This window comes from Gobius niger, assembly GCF_951799975.1.
Source record: "Gobius niger genome assembly, chromosome: 6".
NCBI classification, from domain to species: domain Eukaryota; kingdom Metazoa; phylum Chordata; class Actinopteri; order Gobiiformes; family Gobiidae; genus Gobius; species Gobius niger.
This window is the reverse complement of record NC_136857.1, coordinates 24,995,480-25,015,515: the sequence shown is the minus strand read 5'-3', so window position 1 is coordinate 25,015,515 and position 20,036 is coordinate 24,995,480. Positions and strand designations below refer to the sequence as shown.

At 41.3% G+C, this 20,036-nt stretch overlaps 1 protein-coding gene across 4 annotated transcripts in view; it reads right to left on the bottom strand.

Annotated features, from left to right (window-relative positions):
• Positions 1 to 20,036, bottom strand: part of kazna (kazrin, periplakin interacting protein a) — a 310,954-nt gene that overhangs the window by 187,864 nt on the left and 103,054 nt on the right. For all 4 annotated transcript variants that reach the window (XM_079558002.1, XM_079558003.1, XM_079558004.1 and 1 more), the window contains exon 3: positions 7,353 to 7,593. In XM_079558002.1, the coding sequence (XP_079414128.1) occupies positions 7,353 to 7,593 (241 nt within the window). The remainder of the gene's footprint in view (positions 1 to 7,352; positions 7,594 to 20,036) is intronic.

Here is a 20,036-nt window from a genome sequence, read left to right as displayed (position 1 = left end):
TACGATCCTTTTATCCAAAACGCAAAGTTCAGAGTACCGATCCTATTTCTTAGCAGTTTAGAAAATAACTTTGACTAAGCAAATGTCAACTAAGTATAGTAGCCAACTTTACCGTTTTCACACAGCTGGACAAACAAACTGCATGTCTGTGTGATGACTTACACAAACATACACGGTTTTATTGTCACTTGGTGGAGCCGCAGCATCTTGTAATGATGAGCCTTCTCCGTGGCTTAGATCTGTTAAAAGCCCTTGTTTGTTTGGGCCGCTGTTTGGTCGGGACGTTCAGCTGGGGCCTTTCATTTACAGCGCTGGTTCCCAGATAACTCCACATCTGAGAGCGTTGCTAGTATCGGCTTGCCATTCTCAAACGTGGGACCTTTCCCACCGACAAAATAGAGAGAACAAATATATGTGCTACCCTTTATCTGCTCATGTTGAAAGCTCGTCTACAAAAATATCGCCACCGCTTTGCCTCAGCTGGTCTTTTGTTTGGCCGATTCTCTTTCCAATTGTGTCATTCTGTCGCGGATCTTACCGGGCTTTGAAAATGGGATTTAAAAAAATTCCTCCGGCAACTGGTCTGGAGAGTCTGATTTGCACAAAACTAACAAAAACTAAGGTTCTGAGCTTTAAGGTAATGAGGTACAGCATGCCCAGACGAGTGTAGGTTGGAGAAACTTGTGTTGTTAAAGTGCTGAGAGCCAAAACAGGTATCGGTTCAGTATCGGATATTTGGAGCGGATGCACGATATCGTATTTTTTCCAGTTTCTGCGGCGACACCAGTGCACCCCCGACTATGCAATGCGGATTGTTTGGGGTTTTTTCATCACAAATAGTTGCATACAGGTAAAAAAGGATTACCATTTGGAGACTTTTCGACAGGAGAAAGACACTGTACAATCATACGTCTGAACAAAACATCCAAAACATGAACTGTAAACTAGGGCTGCAACTAACGATTATTTTGTAATCGATTAGTCTAACGATAATTTTTACGATTAATCGATTAATCGCTTGGCTGTGAATGGTGTAGTAAAGTATTATTTTTTCTTTTTTTATCACATTATAGCTTAAGTCGCGCTGTTTAACCCCTTAACTCCCACCTGAACCAAGCACAGTTTCTCCAGTTTGGCTTTACCCCAATCCAAAAGCTTCTGAAAAAAAAGCTGTGATAATAGCAACAAAACTGAGACGAAAACAATGATGGAAATGTGACAAAAAAGTGAGAAAACATTGACAAAAAAGTGACGAAAAATTGATGAGAAAGTGGCAAAAATGTCACAAGAAATTGACCAAAAATTGACGGAAAAATGACAAAAATGTGACAAAATGTGACAAAAAATTTTACAAAAAATGTGACATAAAAATGACAAAAATGTGACAAAATGTGACAAAAAAATGACCAAAAAATGACAAAAATGTGACAAAATGTGACAAAAATGTTTACAAAAATGTGACAAAAAAATGACAAAAATGTGACAAAATGTGACAAAAAAAATGACAAAATGTGACAAAAAAAAATACAAAAATGTGAAAAAAAAATGACAAAAATTTGATTTAAAAAAATTGACAAAAAAATGAAAAAAAAAAAAGTGACAAAAAAATTACAAAAAATTTGACAAAAATGTTATAAAAAAATGACGAAAAAATGTGACAAAAATGTGACAAAAAATGGCAAAAAAGTTACAAAAATAAGTTGAATACCCAACAAAATAAATGATGGAAAAACAATCTGATGACGTGAGGAAAAAGATCCTCTTGCTTCAGGCGGGGGTTAAGGGGTTAAGGAAGTGCTGATGGAGTTTTTTTTTGAAGGCTATTCATGAAACTTACATTGTACAAACCACTACAGACCCTAAATATAAAATCAAAGTAGGTTTTCATCAAAAATACTACATTTTTGTGGTCATTTTTGCTCCATTTTAGTCTGTGTGAGCCAGAAAACGATTACTCGATTACTATAATAGTTGTCGACTCTTTCAATAATCGATTAGTCGTCGATTAATCAATTAGTCGTTTCAGCCCTACTGTAAACCCATTACTGACCGTTCTCGAATACCTTGGATATCCTTTAGAGACCACTACGTCAAAATTAAATATATGCTTCTTCCTTTTCTCTCTATGGACCACCCAAAAACAATACATGACAGACTCCTGGTTATTTACATCTTTTGCTAGCGGCGGCTGCTTCTAGTAAAACATGCAAATGCTAAAAAAAAAAAGAAAAAAAAAAAATCTCAGGCGACTGAAATGCAATTACGGTCCGCAGCCTTCGAGCAAGGTTAAAACAGAAAAGCAGGTAGACTACCCCTGTACCCTGGACTGCTCTACCCCCCCCCAGAGGAGAGCCTGTCGGGGGCTGTGCAGTGGACCGGTGACCCCCCTGTACCGGACGATAAATGACCCAAATGACCACGTGCAACTGCTTCTATTATACGACACAGCGCTTTAAATGAACTGGGAGGACCAGGCAGAGTGGGGAGTGTGTAAGGCATAGAAACTGAAATGAATGAATTCGCTGAGTGGCTACAACGCAAAGCGAGAAGATCCATAGTTTTCGATCACCGGAGCAGGTCGAGGCCTTACTGTGTGGGATTTGCATGATTCGAAGCCTCGTCCGGGTGGGTTTCCTCAGGCAGAAACACAGCGAGTGCTAATGCTCCTGTCAGCAGCGGACCACAGGACAGCAGGCTGTGTCCGTGACAGTGACATCAGCTGTGATAAACCTGCTGCGCCGTCGTTCACGCTATACTCCCACTCTATAGAAACTGTCGCAGGGGAGAGTAGGAGAGGGATATTGACCGAGAGGCTCCAAAGACACAAGAGGACCGCAACAAAAGAGATGCAGTGAGCGAACATATCCTTTCTTCCAGCAAGAAACGAGGTCTCTCTGAGAATTCAAAAGAGAATTATTGACCAGTCAAGATCTAGTAAACCGAGACACAAACAAGGTCTAAGCAGGTGAAGTTTCTTGCCCAAGGTGGGAAAAGATTTTCAAATATCGTTGACAAGCATTTGAAAATCAATACAATAGGAAATTCCTAAAAGACAATGAATGTTTGGAAGCTTTATTAAAGTGATAGTCTGTAAGTTTGCAAAGTGAGGACAGAGAGAGTGAAATTTGAAAGCAAGCAATCAAATCCATCCTGTCTTTAACCATAGTCCTTCTTAGTTTGCAAAATGAGGATAGCAGGAACAGAATTCTCAAAACTAGACGATCAAACTCCTCCCCCTCCCTCCTGATTGGCCCTGACAGGCTGGTTCACAGGATAAGCTCGTCTCATTGGTCGACGCAGGAGGATACTCTGATTAGTTGCTGAAATCTGGGAAGATTTAGTACATATACATTAGTACTTAGCTATTTTACTTCAAAATGCAAGACCAGGTGCACATTTTATAAATGTTTTCATACATTTAGACTTCCACCACTTTAAGTCACTGCATATTACTAGAAGATAAAAGTCACAGTAGAAACTCTTGTGCAGGCGTGTGTAACAGAGGCGCACAACTAATTAAAGTCCAATCAAAAGTACTATTTCAATACAGCAGTAATTAGCAACTCCTTTGCCAACAACCATGTGTTAATGAGGCTTTGTTACAGTATGCATAAAACGTGCCAATCTTCGAGTTCAGATAATAAAAGGCTTCTGGACCATATAACTCGCAAATCTTAATTGTAACACCGGTTAGCAAAAAGCGCTTTTAAATGCTTTCCTCTCACAATGCACAAAAATCGTGATTAAAGCTACAGAGCTAATCCAAAATTGTCCACTCTGTTGAAATAATGCCCAGGCACTTTTGTCCGTGTGCGCTCCCGGAGGTTATATCGGGACAAAGACGAAGTTACAGCGGACATATTTGATTTCCTTCCTGAAGCAGAGGAAACACAGAGGGCCTTTTTGGTGAACCTGATCTGGGAGGAATGTGACTGATATATATATGTGTGGGTTACTGACTCATGCCAATCATGCGCCAAACCGGCTCAGCGCAATGGAAACGAGGAGAGGCTAAACACTAGAGAGAGCATTTTGGGAGGGATTTAAAGACAGGGTTCTAGGATTTGTAATAAATATATAGGCTTTTTTTTTTTTTTTTTTTTTTTTAGATGCCTGGTGGGACCTGAGACAGCAAACTAGTTTTGCTCAAACAAATAGTCTCTTATCAGATTGAATGTATAGTTCATAATTATTACTTTTGAGGTTCTACATAATGATGCATAATATATCGAGGAAAAAAAATATATTATCACGATATTAAATGATGCAATATCCGTAACGCTATAAGTCACAATATATAGATACAGACGGCATCTCGTCATAGAAGGGGGCGTGGCTTCGCCGAGGGGGAAAATAGAATCTTTAGAGAAACACAATTTTCACTCTTTTTAGCCATTTTCTGGTGGAATATGAACTTATTTGTCACATACAATTAAAGTCAAGTGTAAATCGGGCCCATATGGATATTTTCTCACAGCAGATTGTTCTGTAGAAGTGAAAAAACGGCAGTTGTAGCTTGCGCTAGCTAACCGTTAGCATTAGCCCGATGCTAACATGTAGCATCAAGTTAGCATTCTCTGTTATTCATGTATTTATGGGCTGTTGAACCACTTTGCTCCTCCCCATGTCTTTGTATCATTATTTAGTAGAAAACTATATTCATAATTCAGCGTTTGTTAAAGAAGTTTTTGAATAATTAGAGAAAATTTACATTTTTTCAAAATTGTTTTCCCCCTTAACTGCTTTCAAAAATGACCATATATGGGCGATTCCAGAGATGCCGTCTGTATCTATTGCAACCGCCTAAACCCAGCATAGTTTCTCCAGCTTTACCCAAATCCAAAAGCTTCTCGACTGCAGCCTATGGGCCAGTGTAACGTCAGATTAGTTTTGTACGTGAGAGTTTACTCTGGGCTCCAGTCGAGAAGCTTTTAGATTTGGGTAAAACTGGAGAAAATGCGCTTGGTGAGGGAACAGCGGTTAAGAGGTTAAACATTTCTTCATTTAGTTTGATTTTACCCTTATTTTGATTCTGATTTAGTGTTTTTTTGACGACTTATTCATGCTGAAAAACTTGCAATTTGTTTTTAATTTGAATGGAACATCATTATCACACAAGTTACTTCAATATCGTGCAGCCCTACCAAGTATGTCATTAAAAGTGCTGGATCAGTTGGAGAGAAATGAACTGACAGGACATTGGCATACTTAAATGTTGCTGGAGTGACAAGAGTGGAACTGATCCATTTTCAAAACCATATTTATTGTAGATTTAAGGCAACAGAACGTAGTGGTAGAGAAAGTCATGTTGAGTGTTGACAGGAGTTACCATGGCAACTATCGGGGGAAACTGGAGCGTCTTTTGAACCCCCCGTCAGTAACAGTAACCCGCAGCATCTCCAAACCCCGCCTCTCGGTGACCCCACCCCCCTCCTTCCTGTCAGTGAAAGTGGAAAAAGAGTGTGTAACATTAGCCTCCGTGCCCTCTGTAAAGTGCAGGCGAGGGTTCAGGAGGTTAATTATTCAACACGACGGATTTGTGAACGGACACGCCGCAGGAAGAGAGTGTGTCAAAAGTGACCGGACAGCTTCACTATTGCCTTTATCTAATAAACACTAAAGTATCTAAATACAGATCGCAATTTTCTTTGTATGATGCACTGAATGTCAGTTTTCTACTTTGTAAATGTGTGCATTCGTATTCCTAGACTTTGAATGTTTTCTACTTCATTGACAACTAATCATTCTATTTATTCATTAAAAATCAAAGAATAGAATATTAGTGATATTCTATTGCCGATTTGTCAGATTACTGTTATTGAGCAACATGGACAACGCAGTTTGCCGTTTGGATCAATAAAGTTTAAGTCTATGTGATTTTAGTGGCCAGAACTATTTCAATGCAATGAAAATATTAAAGTAATAGTTGGTAAGATTAAATGTTGAAAAGATTACATATAATTAACCATCTAGGCCTGCAAATCCACATCCCTAAAAAAAAAAAAAATCTGAAGTCTAACGCTTTGGTGATCTCAGCAACTAATCAGAACCCCCGGTGCCATAACTTGGACCAATGAGGGGAGCTTTCCTGTGAACCAGCCTGTGGTCCAATCAGGAGGGGAGGAGGAGGGAGCTTGAGCGTCGTAAATGTCTTTCTCTCTTTCCTAATTTTGCAAACCAGGAATGGCTTTCAGAAATGGCGGGGGTGGGGCTTGATTGTTTATCAAGGTCGACCGATGTGGGTTTTTCTAAAGCCGATGAATTTTTATTGGCCGATGCCGATATGCAGGGCCAATATTTTTGACCGATTTTTCCAAATGTCTGGTCTATAATCCCGCAAAAACATAAACACTTGGCCGATTATATTTTATTACTTTTGGTGATTCAATCATAGTTTCTGTCCCAGCTTTTAATAGCTGTCGCGATCAAAAGTACAATTGTGCGATCACATTCTCCAGGTTCTGTGCTTCAGAATGATGTCCATGTCCATATTTTGTGAAACAATTTAACAAACTTGTAGCTCACCGATTTTCATTGTGATATTTCTCTGTTCCTCTGAGGCCTAGGGAGTTGTGGGAAGACATTTTAAAGCCCTGACTTAGCTCTTTCCGATGCAAAAAAACTATTGCCTTTGGTCCCGGAGATATCGGCTTTTATCGGCGCTAGATGGGCCAATATCCGATGTTGTAAAATCCTCAAAAATCAGCCTAATATATCGGTCGAATTCTAATAGTTTACTTTAAAATCTATCTCTGCTCATTTTGCAATCTTACAGACAATTACTTTAAGTGACTCCCTCTTGGTCAAATCAACTCAACTTTAGTGCCAATCAAAAGACGAAGATCTGTTGAACTCTTTAAGCACATTTTGATTACACCTCCACAATTCCTCATTTAAAAAAAAGCAGAATTAGCTCAACAGCTTTCAAAATCTGTGAGGAAAACCTTTTTACATTAAGTCATTTGAAAGACTTTTACTTTGGCAAAAGGTATTATTTTTCTTTTTCTCTTCCGTCGCACTTAGTAAGTACAGAAATGAAGTACTTCGTCCAGCGCTGTTGCAGAGTCAAACTTCACATGATGGTAGTTAGAGTAAATCTCAGCTCACTTACTCAGATGAGAACAAACGAAACAGAAACGCTACAATGAACATCAGCAAAAGATCAAACCACCATCCAAAATCAGAAAATGGCCTGAAACCAAAACTATATGAACTTGAGGCAAAAGTACAGCCTGAAATGGCCAAACTCAAGAAGCCCATGGGCCACATTTTGAGACCCAACTCTATGACTTTCCTCCACAGAAGTTTCCACACAGAACGCATCTACAAGCCATGCAGTTTTCCGCTCTTACCGTTGTGGTTGTTGTGCTGACTCCCCTCCAAGCTGTTCCCCGTGCTGCTGCTACTCCCGCCGCTGCTCCCGCCGCCGGTGCCGGTGCCGGCGGGGTCGTTCGCCCCCAGCTCGGCCAGTCTGCGGCTGGTGGCGCTGAGCTCTGAGCGCAGGTTGGTCACCTCCTGGCTGGCCGACTGGATGGCCCCGTCTATCCTCTGGGCCAGCTGCTTGTTGTCGTCCATCATCTTCACGATTTTGGCCTATGGAACAGAGGGAATAAAAGTATCCGTGCGGAACGTCATGCTCCTGTTTCTGACAAGTTAGGCATTTCCAAGTCAAAAAAAAAGACCAAAAAAAAATAGTATCCCCTGGTTAAAAGGAAAAAAATTAAAAAAGGTTAATCCAGAAAGGAGGAGAGGAGAGGTTGAGGGAAAATATGGGATGTGTTGTGTACAAGTTTGGAGAGTGCGTGTGTGGTGCTGCGCGACGGCAGGTCTGAGGTCTGGTGAAGTGTGCTCCCTCGCAGCTGACTGGGGAAAAGGACACAGAGCATTGAGGAGATGACAAGCGCCTTTTTAAATGGACTGTACCAACGCGCGGGGAAACACAGGGGGGGTTTAGGAGGAGAGTGAGAAAGAGAGAGAGAGTGAGAAAGAGGAGTAGAAATAGAAGAGTGGGACGGACCAAGTGTGAAAGGAAGATAAGGAGAGACGCAGTGGCCGCAGATAGAGCTGTTTATGCAAATGAGGGGGAATGGTTTCTTTGTGTGTGCGTGTGTATGTGTGTGTGTGTGTGTGTGTGTGTGTGTGTGTGTGTGTGTGTGTGTGTGTGTGTGTGTGTGTGTGTGTGTGTGTGTGTGTGTGTGTGTGTGTGTGTGTGTGTGTGTGGGGAAAGGGAGACTATTATGCTTAGAACAGGGCTGTCCAAAGTGCGGCCCGGGGGCCAAATGCGGCCCTCAGACCAATTTTTGTTGGCCCTTGGCCTTTTTTCTGAATCCGTAAACATCAGAGATGATCCTTTTTATTTGAAATGTAATAATTAGACACAATTCTAATCTAACAACTAACATTTTATTGTGAGACAGAGCTGGCATGGAGGAAGATCACAGGAAGTGATCAAAACTAGGTAAACAGCAGGTAAACTAAACCTTCTGTCTTACTAAAAGAACTATAATAGGCTAAGAAGACAGTATGACCCTTTTACAAAGAGCTGGCACGAAGGTTTTAAGCATAAATTACGGTGTGGGGCACATTTTAAACCTCTGCTCGTCAAAGGTTTCATGGCACTAACCACCGATCTATGGCCCTTCACCCCATGTACGCTTCAATATGTGGCCCCCCATGAAAAAAGTTTGGAAGACTTAGAAGGTGTATAATAATGTAAGGTGTATTCTATGTGAGAAGGATTGACATGTTGCAAAAATCAAATTCTAGTAATTTAGCCTCATGCTATTGATAACAATTGATAACAATACTTCTAATCAAGAAAAAACATGGCTGAAATTGGTTCAAGTCTATGCAGTTCTACAGTGAACTGTGGGCCCAGGTTTAGACTTTTAACCCCCTCCTTTACTAAGCACATTTTCTTAAAAAAGTCAAAACAGCAACAAAAACAAGATATACAAAACACAACAAAATGGGCCACACAAAGTGATGCAACAAAAAGCAACAAAAGAAGCAACAAAAATGCAGGATGAACGCAATAAATCCGCATTAATACCAAATACTAGAAGCAAATATAGAAGCAATAATGAAGCAAATACAGGCGTCAAAAAAGTAACAAAAAACACAACAAAAACACAGCAAAACAGGCAACGGTATGGCTGGGTACCGTTTTTTTCCCTCAATACCACTACTTTAACGATACCTGCTTCGGTGTCTTAACGGTACTTTTTTCAATACCTATGTTATTTTAATTGAATAAAAATAATGTGTATAAAAAGTATTGTTCAGGAGAAAGTCCAAAAACTGCACAACACAGCAGTGTCACCTGTTACTTCATTTTTTGAGCAGAATTCCCCTAAAGCAGTGATAAAAAGAGAGAAAGGTCATTATCACCTCCTGAACTGCAGAGACAGACCAGATCCACATCAGGACACAGTTTTCTTTCAGATAAAGTGACAAAGTGAAAGCGCTCCACACGTCAAAGATCTGTTACATAGTGAGAGCGCTCACTCTGTCACTAATAATTTACCAAAACTGTTCCAAAAATGGCTAATGCAGAGGGGGCGCTCACTTTATCCACAAACAAGCTTTGATCCCAAATGGCTCCGGCAAAGCATGGAGTTTAGCAAACAACAGCACGTAACTTCAGGCTCTGCAGCTTAGGTCTTTCGCTAAAGGTAAATAGTCGTTGTGTTTCTTGTTGTCACAGCTTTTCTCTTTGTCTCAGAGCTCTAGAGGAAAACCACGATGAAGCCTCCCAAACAACAACGCTCAGCTTTTGGCAGCATCGGTCCTTCCAATGTCATCAACAAACTCATAGCTGGTTATGTGGTTGAGGAAAGCCATCTTCTGGGCAGAGCTTAGTAGTTAATCTGTTTTGCTCTCCAGTGAACGTCCAATAGAAGGCATGTGTGGCTTAGCTGTGAGTCTTGCCCAGATACCTCCGCGTTAGTCCCTTCCTTGTTTCCTGTAGCTCCTCTTGTGACGCCTCCACTGTGCTGCAGGTGTGGGGGCTCTTGGTGCCTCTTCAGTGTCTCAGAAGAAGAAATGCGTTGGTCTCAAATGCTAGCTCATAAGCTAGCTGTTTGTTTACTTTTAATAAGCTGCTTTCTTCAGGACCATTATAGACTCTCTGCAGTAACAAAAAATCCACACAAAAAAAAAATCCACTGAACCCCACAAAAACACGGCAAAGACCTAAAAAAGCATCCAGTAAAACAACGTGGAACACACAAATGCAGTTCACAGAAAAAGGCTGTACCAAGGCAGAGGGAGGTTGCATATGGTTGCATAGTTCCATTTCCTACTTGTTTTTGAAAACTCGCTCACAGGCGTGTTAAGTTCCCATCTGCGATCTCGATTGGTAATCTTCTATCTCCTGTCAGAGTGTAACTCTGGGCAGGAGGCTCTGACTGTCACCTGCTTCCTGATAAGACTCACAATCCAAACTGAATCCAAAAGAAATCTGCTGTCTTCCTTCTGCAGCAGGGAGGAAATGTGCATTGAGAGATAGAAAATTATGATAGAATAGCCTCAAGAAAAGTCCTATAACACCCATTTTTAGGGAGTTATCTGTAAAAAACTTTCTATGTGTTAATCTTGGCAAACCTCCCGGAATGAATAAATAGGCCAAATTTAAAATAAATTATCAACTTAGCAAAATGAAATGTTCTTTGTTACACATTGCGCTATTGCCAGGAAGGGTAACTGTGATGGCAGTTGTCAAGGCGATTGCACACTTTACACAAAGCATCTGTAAGAAGCGGATCGACGGACAAGAAACCAAGCTGTCCGTTTGTGTTTATAAATGCCGAATATCACGTTTAACAATTCCAAGCCAGTTTTAACTCTATTAGCCCAAATTAGCATCCGCCAAACTGATCTGCTGTTTATTTGTAGCAGAGTGCACGTAAACAGGGATAAACAAGATATTTTATCTTTCTGCAAATCTGACTGAAGCATTTTAGTCTGGATGTTTTTCTTGTCGGCTGAAATTCTCTCCAGAGTTCTACAAAGCAGCCAGCGCAGCCCGCCAAGTCTCACTCTCATCTGCCAAAAATCGAGTCAGTTCACTTAGAATCAGTTAATGTTTCACTAAATAGAGAATATTTCTTAAAAACAGCCGCATGTGTGCATCTTATTGAGCTGAGGGTGGATAGTAAATGATGAATGTGTAATTTATCACAAAATGTAATCTGTTTTTGTTGTAATTGTATGATTAGATCTTTACTCACATGGTAGTACTTAATGCATATTAATGCGTCTGCAGAGCTTCACTGCACAGTCAATATGTGGAGCAAAGGAAGCGCATCTAAGCATGTTACAAACACAATATTTTAATAGTTAAACTTTTGGGAACTTGTCTTTTTGTTTAATATTACTTTTTGAGTTAATGTCAAAAGAAAAAATGACAAATATATTATTGCGCTGTGGACAAAGTTAAAGTTGCTTTGTCAACTTAAAGAAGAACTAAGTAACTTGTTTACCGTAATAAATCATTTTCGTTGTCCCTCTGGGGGTAACACAAGTGCTGATGGGATGATTGGGGGTCTTTCATCTGCCCTTGGTGTCTCTGGCCAGAAAAACACAATAGCAACTCATCTGCCTGCGGGTTGGAGGCGTAATACATACTAATGGAATTATGAAGCAGAAGCTAACAGGCTAACAGGCAAAGCTAACTGCGGGCTAGCACCACTTAAACAGTATTTACTGCCAAGTTTGACTGAAAAAAATTATCTCCATTGTGTTATTGGAGGAAAGAATGAAAGAAGTATGCATTAATATATGATCCTTTAGTTTTAGACCAGCACTCTCTCTCATGTATTCACAAATTTCACAGTTACCAGAATGTCTCATGGCGTTTGAGCTTAAACTGGTGAAACTTTCTTTTTACCTTTCAATATTCAAGGTTTTGTAAAGGACAGTAAAAGTTAGGATGTGACCTTCATGCTCATAACAGTGTTTTTTTGGGGCAAAAGTAAAAATGAAAACGAGCCTGCACTAAAAAGAACCAGCCTGTAAATAGTTTAAATTTTATCGAGTTGTTTACATGTTATATTGTAATTATTTAACACTAGCCTTCAAATCGCAAGATAAAAACTACTACCCTACGATCACCGGTGTTTCCTTTGGTGCAGGATTCACAATGAAAATGATGTTTTTAACACATTACAGTGACTGCCCATTAGTAACTCATTGTCAAAATCCTGAGCTATTGCTTCAGTTGTGTGGGACCCTGCTAATCGTGAATGTAAAAGATAGGGGACGGGAAGTACAGCGCCGATCTTATTGTCCAGGAGTAAATTACGTGGGGACTCTGTACATATAGCCCACAGGTTTTGTGTTTCTAGAAGCCAATCAGATGCCAATATATGGAACTTCCGGGCTGAAGTAGCATCCATACCAGCTTCTAAAACATGAGAATTGTTCCCGAATTCCCTGCCTGTATGACAACACAGTGGGGACAAATCTTCCTCCCTGTGGTGAGTCAGAGGCATTGACAGTGCATTGGGACATCGCAGCCTATTGTTCTGGAGTGTGCATTAATAGGCTATTAAAATGAGCCAAACACAAGTATATCTATGTTTCAAATGTATACAGTAAAAGCACTATACATAAATACAACTCACCGTCAAAAACTCTGCTTAAGTATAGTATTCAAGTTAAATTTACTTATGTACAAACCAACTGTGATATTATGTGACATGCAGTGACTTTCAAAAATTCGTTGTTGCTATCCAGCCCATTAAGTACATGTGTGGTCATGTGTGATCCTGTAACTGTACCAGTGTCCTCTGTATAGCATAGCACTGCGCTCCATCCGTCAGACTGACAACCCGCGTCCTGTCACCAAACATGAGCCGTTATTTATAGACGCCCCTGTTGTGCTTCATACATAATTCCTATGGGATGGTCTCAAACGGCGCGCTAATCCCAAAGTCACCCCACAGCTCGGAATTAGGCTATTATCTTCAATGTCGAGAGATGGAAACTGTGTGACCTTTATGCATAAGCAAATTGTGCAATGTTTATAACCGAATGCGTACAGTGGCTTCAAGAGCTATTCTCATGGCCGTCTTACATTTCTTGCATAGAAAATGCAATATTGATTTGAAACGGCTTAGTCAAAGTTTCCCTTGACTTGATTTCCAGTTCAACATGTGCTGCAAACATAGACATATTGATTAAGAAAGACTGTTGCGTGTCAGGGAGTCAAGGGAAAATCCATGTTGGAAGATAACATTTCTTCTCAACAAGGAATGGTTCCAAAACGGGCTGAGAGGCGGTATTTTTGTGGAAAACTTCACCTTCTGAGGCAAAACCTGTGTGTTCCAAGCAATCCAAGCTTTAGAAGTTGTTTTTGACAGGTGTGAAGTCCCCATAGGTTTCCATGTTAAGCCACTCTTTCTGAGACAGCGCACCTAGCCACTAGGGGGGAGTATTGCAGTGATGTCAGTAACAAAAGTGACTCACAGCCGTCACTTCCTCTCAGCCACATCACTCCTGGCTGTGACCACGCTCTGAACTTTGCGTTTCCAAAGAAAGGATAGTATGAACGGAACTTAAAGGAATAGGCCACCGTTTTTACATACTGAGATATGCTCTTACCTCACTTTAGCCGAGTTAATATATCCCCGTCTGGTCTTTGTCCGTGCGTTCTGTCACGCAAACGGAGCACATACGCAGCCTCTCCCACATGTCATATAGCTCCAAAAAAGCTCACCATAGAAGCTACCAAGCTCTTCCATGTGTTCCCTATTTAAATAAAGTTACGTGAAGTGTTTTCATGCGAAGTATATTTACACAGAAATGTAGCATGTTGATTTTATAAGCAGATAAAAAGGGGTACTATATTGTGAGGCGTAATGATACGAGGAGAAAAACGTCCGCGCAGTAACTCCTAAAGACTTCCCCCGCTCACTTCCGTCAATAACCTTTAGGAGTATTTTATTTAAATAGGGAACACGTGGAAGAGCTTGGTAGCTTCTATCGTGAGCTTTTTTGGAGCTATATGACATGTGGGAGAGGCTGCGTATGTGCTCCGTTTGCGTGACACAGCGCACGGACAAAGACCAGACGGGGATATATTAACACGTCTAAAGTGAGGTAAGAGCATATCTCAGTATGTAAAAACGGTGGCCTATTCCTTTAAAAGTAACCAAATCAGAGACAAAACTTGGTGCTTAACTTTAACTTGGCCTAAGGTCATAAGGGGTTTTTCTTATTGTTTTTTCCCCTTGTGCGTGTTGTTGTTTGTAAATTTAAAATAAAAATTCTATTTATGTGCCAAATTTATTTGACACAATTGAATCTAAAAAACGTATTTCTGTCTGCCTTCATAAAGAATCTGTTTTTCCTGTTCATTCATAACAGTACTTCCCGTTGCAATACTATGTCCAAACTGTAATCACATATTAATTAAGGGTTACACTTAACTTAAGCCTTTGCACTTTGTAAAATTGTATAAACATGAGACATCAGACACCCAGGATTTCATCACCATTGTAGATGAAGTTTCCAAAGTTGTCAACTGGATTGAGCGGCATGAGCTGGGAACCTTTATCCTCTTCAACAAACTCTTCTTCGTTGAGAGCAGAAGAAACCTTAGTTGTGGAGGCTTCCTCAACGGAAAAAAAACAGTCCAGTTGATGACTTTGGAAACATCTATGACTACAAAGTTGTTTTCACAGAAAAATGGTTCCATTATTGGTGTGGCACACTTCCATGTAGCAAAGCAAATCCAAGCTCTGAATCTTATGATTCGCGCCTACATTACCATGTGAAAAGTCGACAGAACAGAAGGCTTTAGCATCCCTGCACTGGCCGCTACATTCAGCCTCTGTATCAGAAAGTTGCTTTGCTGTAGGTCCCTGTAAAGCGAATCCCAAGCTCCAGTGGTTTCATTTTCACTTACATGCCCGGCCATTGTAGCAGAGCACTCACTGTGCAAATGCACAGAGGGCCGCATTGGTTTCCAGGCAGCAACGCAAGCAACATTTAGCTCCCAAGAGAGAACGTCATTGTACAGTTTTTGGGTCCGCTTTCACAGCTGGGTAAACCAAATATAAATGATTCCACAGGAGGGAACCAGATTAATCATTGCCATTTATTCTACAGAAAACGTATCACAACTTTTACTTCCCCCACATGTGTCCATGCCATATCCTGGCACGTGAAAGCCTCTGAAACTGACACAGAATGATCCATGGTCCGTGCTGTTGACTTAGTGTTTTTACTGTGCTGTGTGAAATGCATGTGACAGCGGCTTGGAAAAATGCCTTTGAATGGAAGTGTTTAGCATAAATCTCTGAAGCCAGCCATTGTGTACATTTTCCTTCTCTCCACAGATGTTTTCAGAGCAACAAGCCTTGACATTCGGTCACAACGCTGTTCTAATGGTCCAGGCAGTTGGTCTGAGGGAGTGCACACAACCAAAGCTTTAAGATTGCTTTGCATTAGTTTAATTAAGTTCAATGGCTTCTTTATTCATCTGACAAACAAAGCAGCCCCGTTGTGTGGCTCATGGCTGGAGTGAAGTTTTGGCAAGTGCTTTCACTTCGATGAAAGGATGAAGCTTAGCAGGAGATCGACAGGTGAAGAAAGCATTTCCTACGTAGGACCTCAGTGGGAGCGTTTTGGGAGCTGTTGCCACGATGCTAAGACAGATTACTCAAAGTTGAACAAGCAGCTCAAAACACAACTCCAGGTATGTTTTTGGTAATGTAACGTGGAGGACAGCACTAAAAAGTCGATTTGTGATTATGTATTTGTTTGTAGTATGAAAAATTACAATCGCATTGAAAATTAACATCAATCAACATGAGTAACAAGCTCTAGTAACACGTTCAAATCAATTTAAATCAATTTAACTTGAACAAAAGACTTTAACAAACACAAACCTCAGCTAAAATTCAGCTGAAAACCATGAAGCCTTAAGATTTGCCGCCCTTGGGCTGCCCCAGTGAAAAATGTCGAGATTTGCCCCTGGGCTAATCCTCAAGGTAGGTACTGAGGTCCCAATCTTCACATGCGGAGAATTTTGTCCAAAGCCACATCTCAGAAGACACATATCTAAGTGGACAGTCTATTTTTGAGCCATGTCTCAAAAATACAAAAAAACATAGAGACAGTGAATAGGGTTGACTGTGGTGCTCTGCCTGCTCAGTATTCAGCCTGTGCGACTGCTGCTGGGGATGGGGCTGGTGCGTTCCTTCAAAAGCACTTTTCTTCAAAGCCGCGGCGCGCTGATGACAAGCCTCCACATCACAACAAAGCCCCGAAAACATCAACAAAGCATTACACTCACTGGAACATTTCATTTGGGCAGGGGTTAGCGAAGAGAGCCAGGAGGAAAGCTTCGACAGCCAGAACCGTTCTGAACCGACGGAGACGAGCTCTGTCAAATCGTTTTGTGTTAAAAGTGATGCCTTTTTACACTTTGTCAATATGAAAACAGTTCTATTGAAAAGGACATGGCACGCAAATGGACGTTTTCATAGGCTGAATCAAAAAAGTGTAAATAAACTTTGGAAGCGCCTTCTCCTTATCGTTGACCCAAACGTGCGTCATCGTCACCGTGACAAGGAGCATCCAAATGTGTCAGTGCAGTTAGGAGGGAGTGAGAAAAGGAGCTGTATGTTTCCTTTAATACCTCCTATAGCAGAGGCCGTGTCGCAGATCCCTCCATATTGAAATGGCACAATGCGTTACGGGCCTGCAGGGGGCAGATTGCAATAGATTCACTCTCGCCGCATTATTATGAATTTAACAGTGATTACTGTCTAATGACATTTTTCCAAATCTGCAAAGCACACTGGAAGAACACAAACTGATGACCATATTTTCCTGATATAGAGGGTTTATTTAGTTGCACAGCGGTTAGTGCTCGTGTTTCACAGCTAGAAGGTCTGGGTTCGATTCCCACTTGGACGGGGCCTTTCTGAGTGGAGCTTGCATTTTCTCCCTGTGTATGCATAGGTTTCCCCTACCACTAAAAACATGTACAATAGGCCAGGATGAATGAGAGTGTGTTTGAGAGAGCGCATAGGGGACAACGGATGGAAATAAGCCCTAAGGCTACAGTCCGTGTGTGGCTTGTGCATTAACTTGCACTGTCCCTACCAAATAAACCAATATCTCTGTATTTATGCTATGGATTTTAGGTAAGTACAATTCTACTAATGGTAAGTAAAAGTAAGCAACCAGTTAAAAAGTGTAGAGACGCGAGGGAGAGGACAGTTCACCACTACATTCAGCGCTCTGGTTGTAGACATGCTACATCTCAGAAGCACTACAAGCCAGGCTCAGGCCTGCGTTAGCACTAGCTTGGACTTGGTTGAGGACATGCGTGGAACGGAGGTCGCTAGATTTTTAATCAGAGAGAGGTTTATTGGATACAACGTTTTGTAGTTTTCATGAATCAGCTGTTGGCGACGTAACTTCCTGGTTGTTCGCTGGGTTAGGAAGGTTCTGATTGTCCTGACAGGCAGAAGGAGCAGCTGAAGCTCCTGTTCCCTCTGCAAAAGGTTCCTCACGGTCGGCTTCATGACGTCGGCTAGGAAGACGTCGGCTGTTCATTAGAACAGGAGGAAGGAGCTATGTTGCCAATTTTGAGATGCAACCATTGCCTTCCCTTTATTCAAACTGTTTTCAGCATCCTGCTTAGTTTGGTTGTTTCTTCTTCTACTGCAGAAACACTCTGATCTGTACTGTACTTTTTTAATGAGGGAGCATAAAAACCGTCTTACAAATTTTTGAAGCCCCTGATCCTTCTGAGCAGTTTTGTGCTGAAAGTGTGTTCGTGCTGTCTGGAAAAAGATTACTCAAGTGTCCACAGGCGGCATATTTCATTAATATATCTGGCTAATTTGATAAAAGGTTGCAACAGCAATAAAAATAATTTGAGTAATCAACAATTCCCCCAAAAAGGCTCACGAGTCAAAAACCAAACTTAGCATTAATTGCAGCCTTAAAAAACCCTTATTGTATGGTCAGTTTGTGGTTTTGCGAAGCTTGAAAGGAAACTAATGGCGCTCTCAGTTCAGGGACATTAAATCACACTGTGCCAATTATCCGCAAGGTAAATGTAACAAAATGGGTAAATAATGAGTAATTACCTTGAGGTGATGGGTGTAAAGGCGGTTCAATAGCAAATGAATTCTGCATTAACGTACATCGGCCCAGACGGATGATGGGAGTGCTTCGCAGGAGTCGAGGCCCGCTCTCTCTGTTGCTATAGTCTAATCACTGAGCTTTTCTCCAGGCGACTCGTGCTAATGTAAGTCAACATCAGCGAGTTCTTCTGCAAACATCTGAATTTTAACACACAAAAGTGATGGAAACCCCCACTCGCTCAAAACTCTTACAGTCAGGTCATGGCTTTACTTGGAAGTTGCCCAAGACTCTGTGTTTCAGAGTCACTGCCCTAAAACGTAAAATATCAATGCTGGTTGCCCAAGACCTTTGACGCGAGGAATCACTCACACGTCCACTGACCAAGCCTGCTCTTATATATGTATCAGAACATAGTATATCTTATAATTACATGACATAAAATACATTTTTCAGAGGGTGAAAAATATATTAATTTGTGTTGACTTTGGCAGTCTGGCCGGCGTCTTGTCTTTCCCTCTGTCAGTGGCATGTGAGGACTTTTTTTCTGGGGTGGCCGAGTGATGGTACGAGGACCAGGTTGTGAAGCACTCTTTATCACTTTCTTTAAAAGTGATGCACAATGTGCAGTGTGAGGAATACCAAATTTACAATTTCAGGTTATATTACAGCTTCAGTTTACTTTAATTTAAAGAATTTGATGTTTTGTGCTGGAAAAGCTAGGTAAAATCTCCAGCCAAAATCCAAGCTGGGCCACATCAAACTAATGCTAACAGTACGACAAATTGAGTTGGATTTTGTCGACTTAGAAAGCGCCAGTCAGCATTAATATTTGTTTAGTAACTTTCATTGTGTCAGCCTGCACATAGTATTAATATTCATGTTCTTCTATAAAGATGCTAGTCTTCAGTGATTAGCCCTCATTAGCACTGCTGAGGATTTTGCTGGGCCACAAATATTCTTCCTCATGCATTCCCCCCTGAGTGGGGTGGCACCTGGGGTGGCCCAGTAGAAATCAGGGTAGGCCCAGGTCTTGCCTGGAAAAATCCAGATTCACCGCTGTACGAGGGGTTGAGCCTGGTAAGACTCCACATGAACTTGATTTGCACAGCAGAACATATGCATGCAAACAGGAAGTGGAGTAAACCAATCAGTGAAGGGAAGTCAGCGACGTTAATATTCTCTCCAGTGCGTCGCCCGTAGATTGTTATCGAGAACTATTCTGATCGCACGAGCTCCTTTGAGTTTGGCAGCAGCGGCAAAAGCGAGCCCCCTGCCCAGACTGATATCCCCGTGTATAAAATATACAGGAGGGGTATCATTCTGGATGCCAGGCTAGCCCAGGCCACCCCCGAGAAACGCCCCTGCTGGCCTTATCTACTTTTGTTCAGATGAGGGTGACTGAGTGTGAGAAACACACCAACACAAACTTTCACAAAGAAAGCAGGAGAAGCCGGACCGACCCTGCCTGCATTTACATGGTCTACATTCTCTTCAGTAATCTGAGATTCCAAAACAACGGGTTCTACTTGAGCCAGTGCAGATTTGAATTCAAGAGCAACTGAAAGCATCTCCCCACCCCCTCCTTCAATAAGGCCCGGCTGCAGAACCAGGTATATGACTGGCCTCCATATTTGAACTTAGTCAGTGCTCCATGAGACGTTGTTGAGTGGATACAGCACAGGTTTAGCAACTCAAAGGTCTAGTGTTAAAACTGAGTCAACAACGTCTTGTTTTCTTTAGAAATTGTAGTTGTAAAGTAAAATACAAATAGCACAAGCTGTGAAGTGTGAAGAAAATGGAGCTATGATTCAAACCGTAAATAATCAGAGCTGGGACTCGAACTCGCAATGCTGAGGATGGAATATACTTTTAGCCATACACTTTTATAGTATATGGCTTTATTACAGTTTTAACCTTTCGTTACA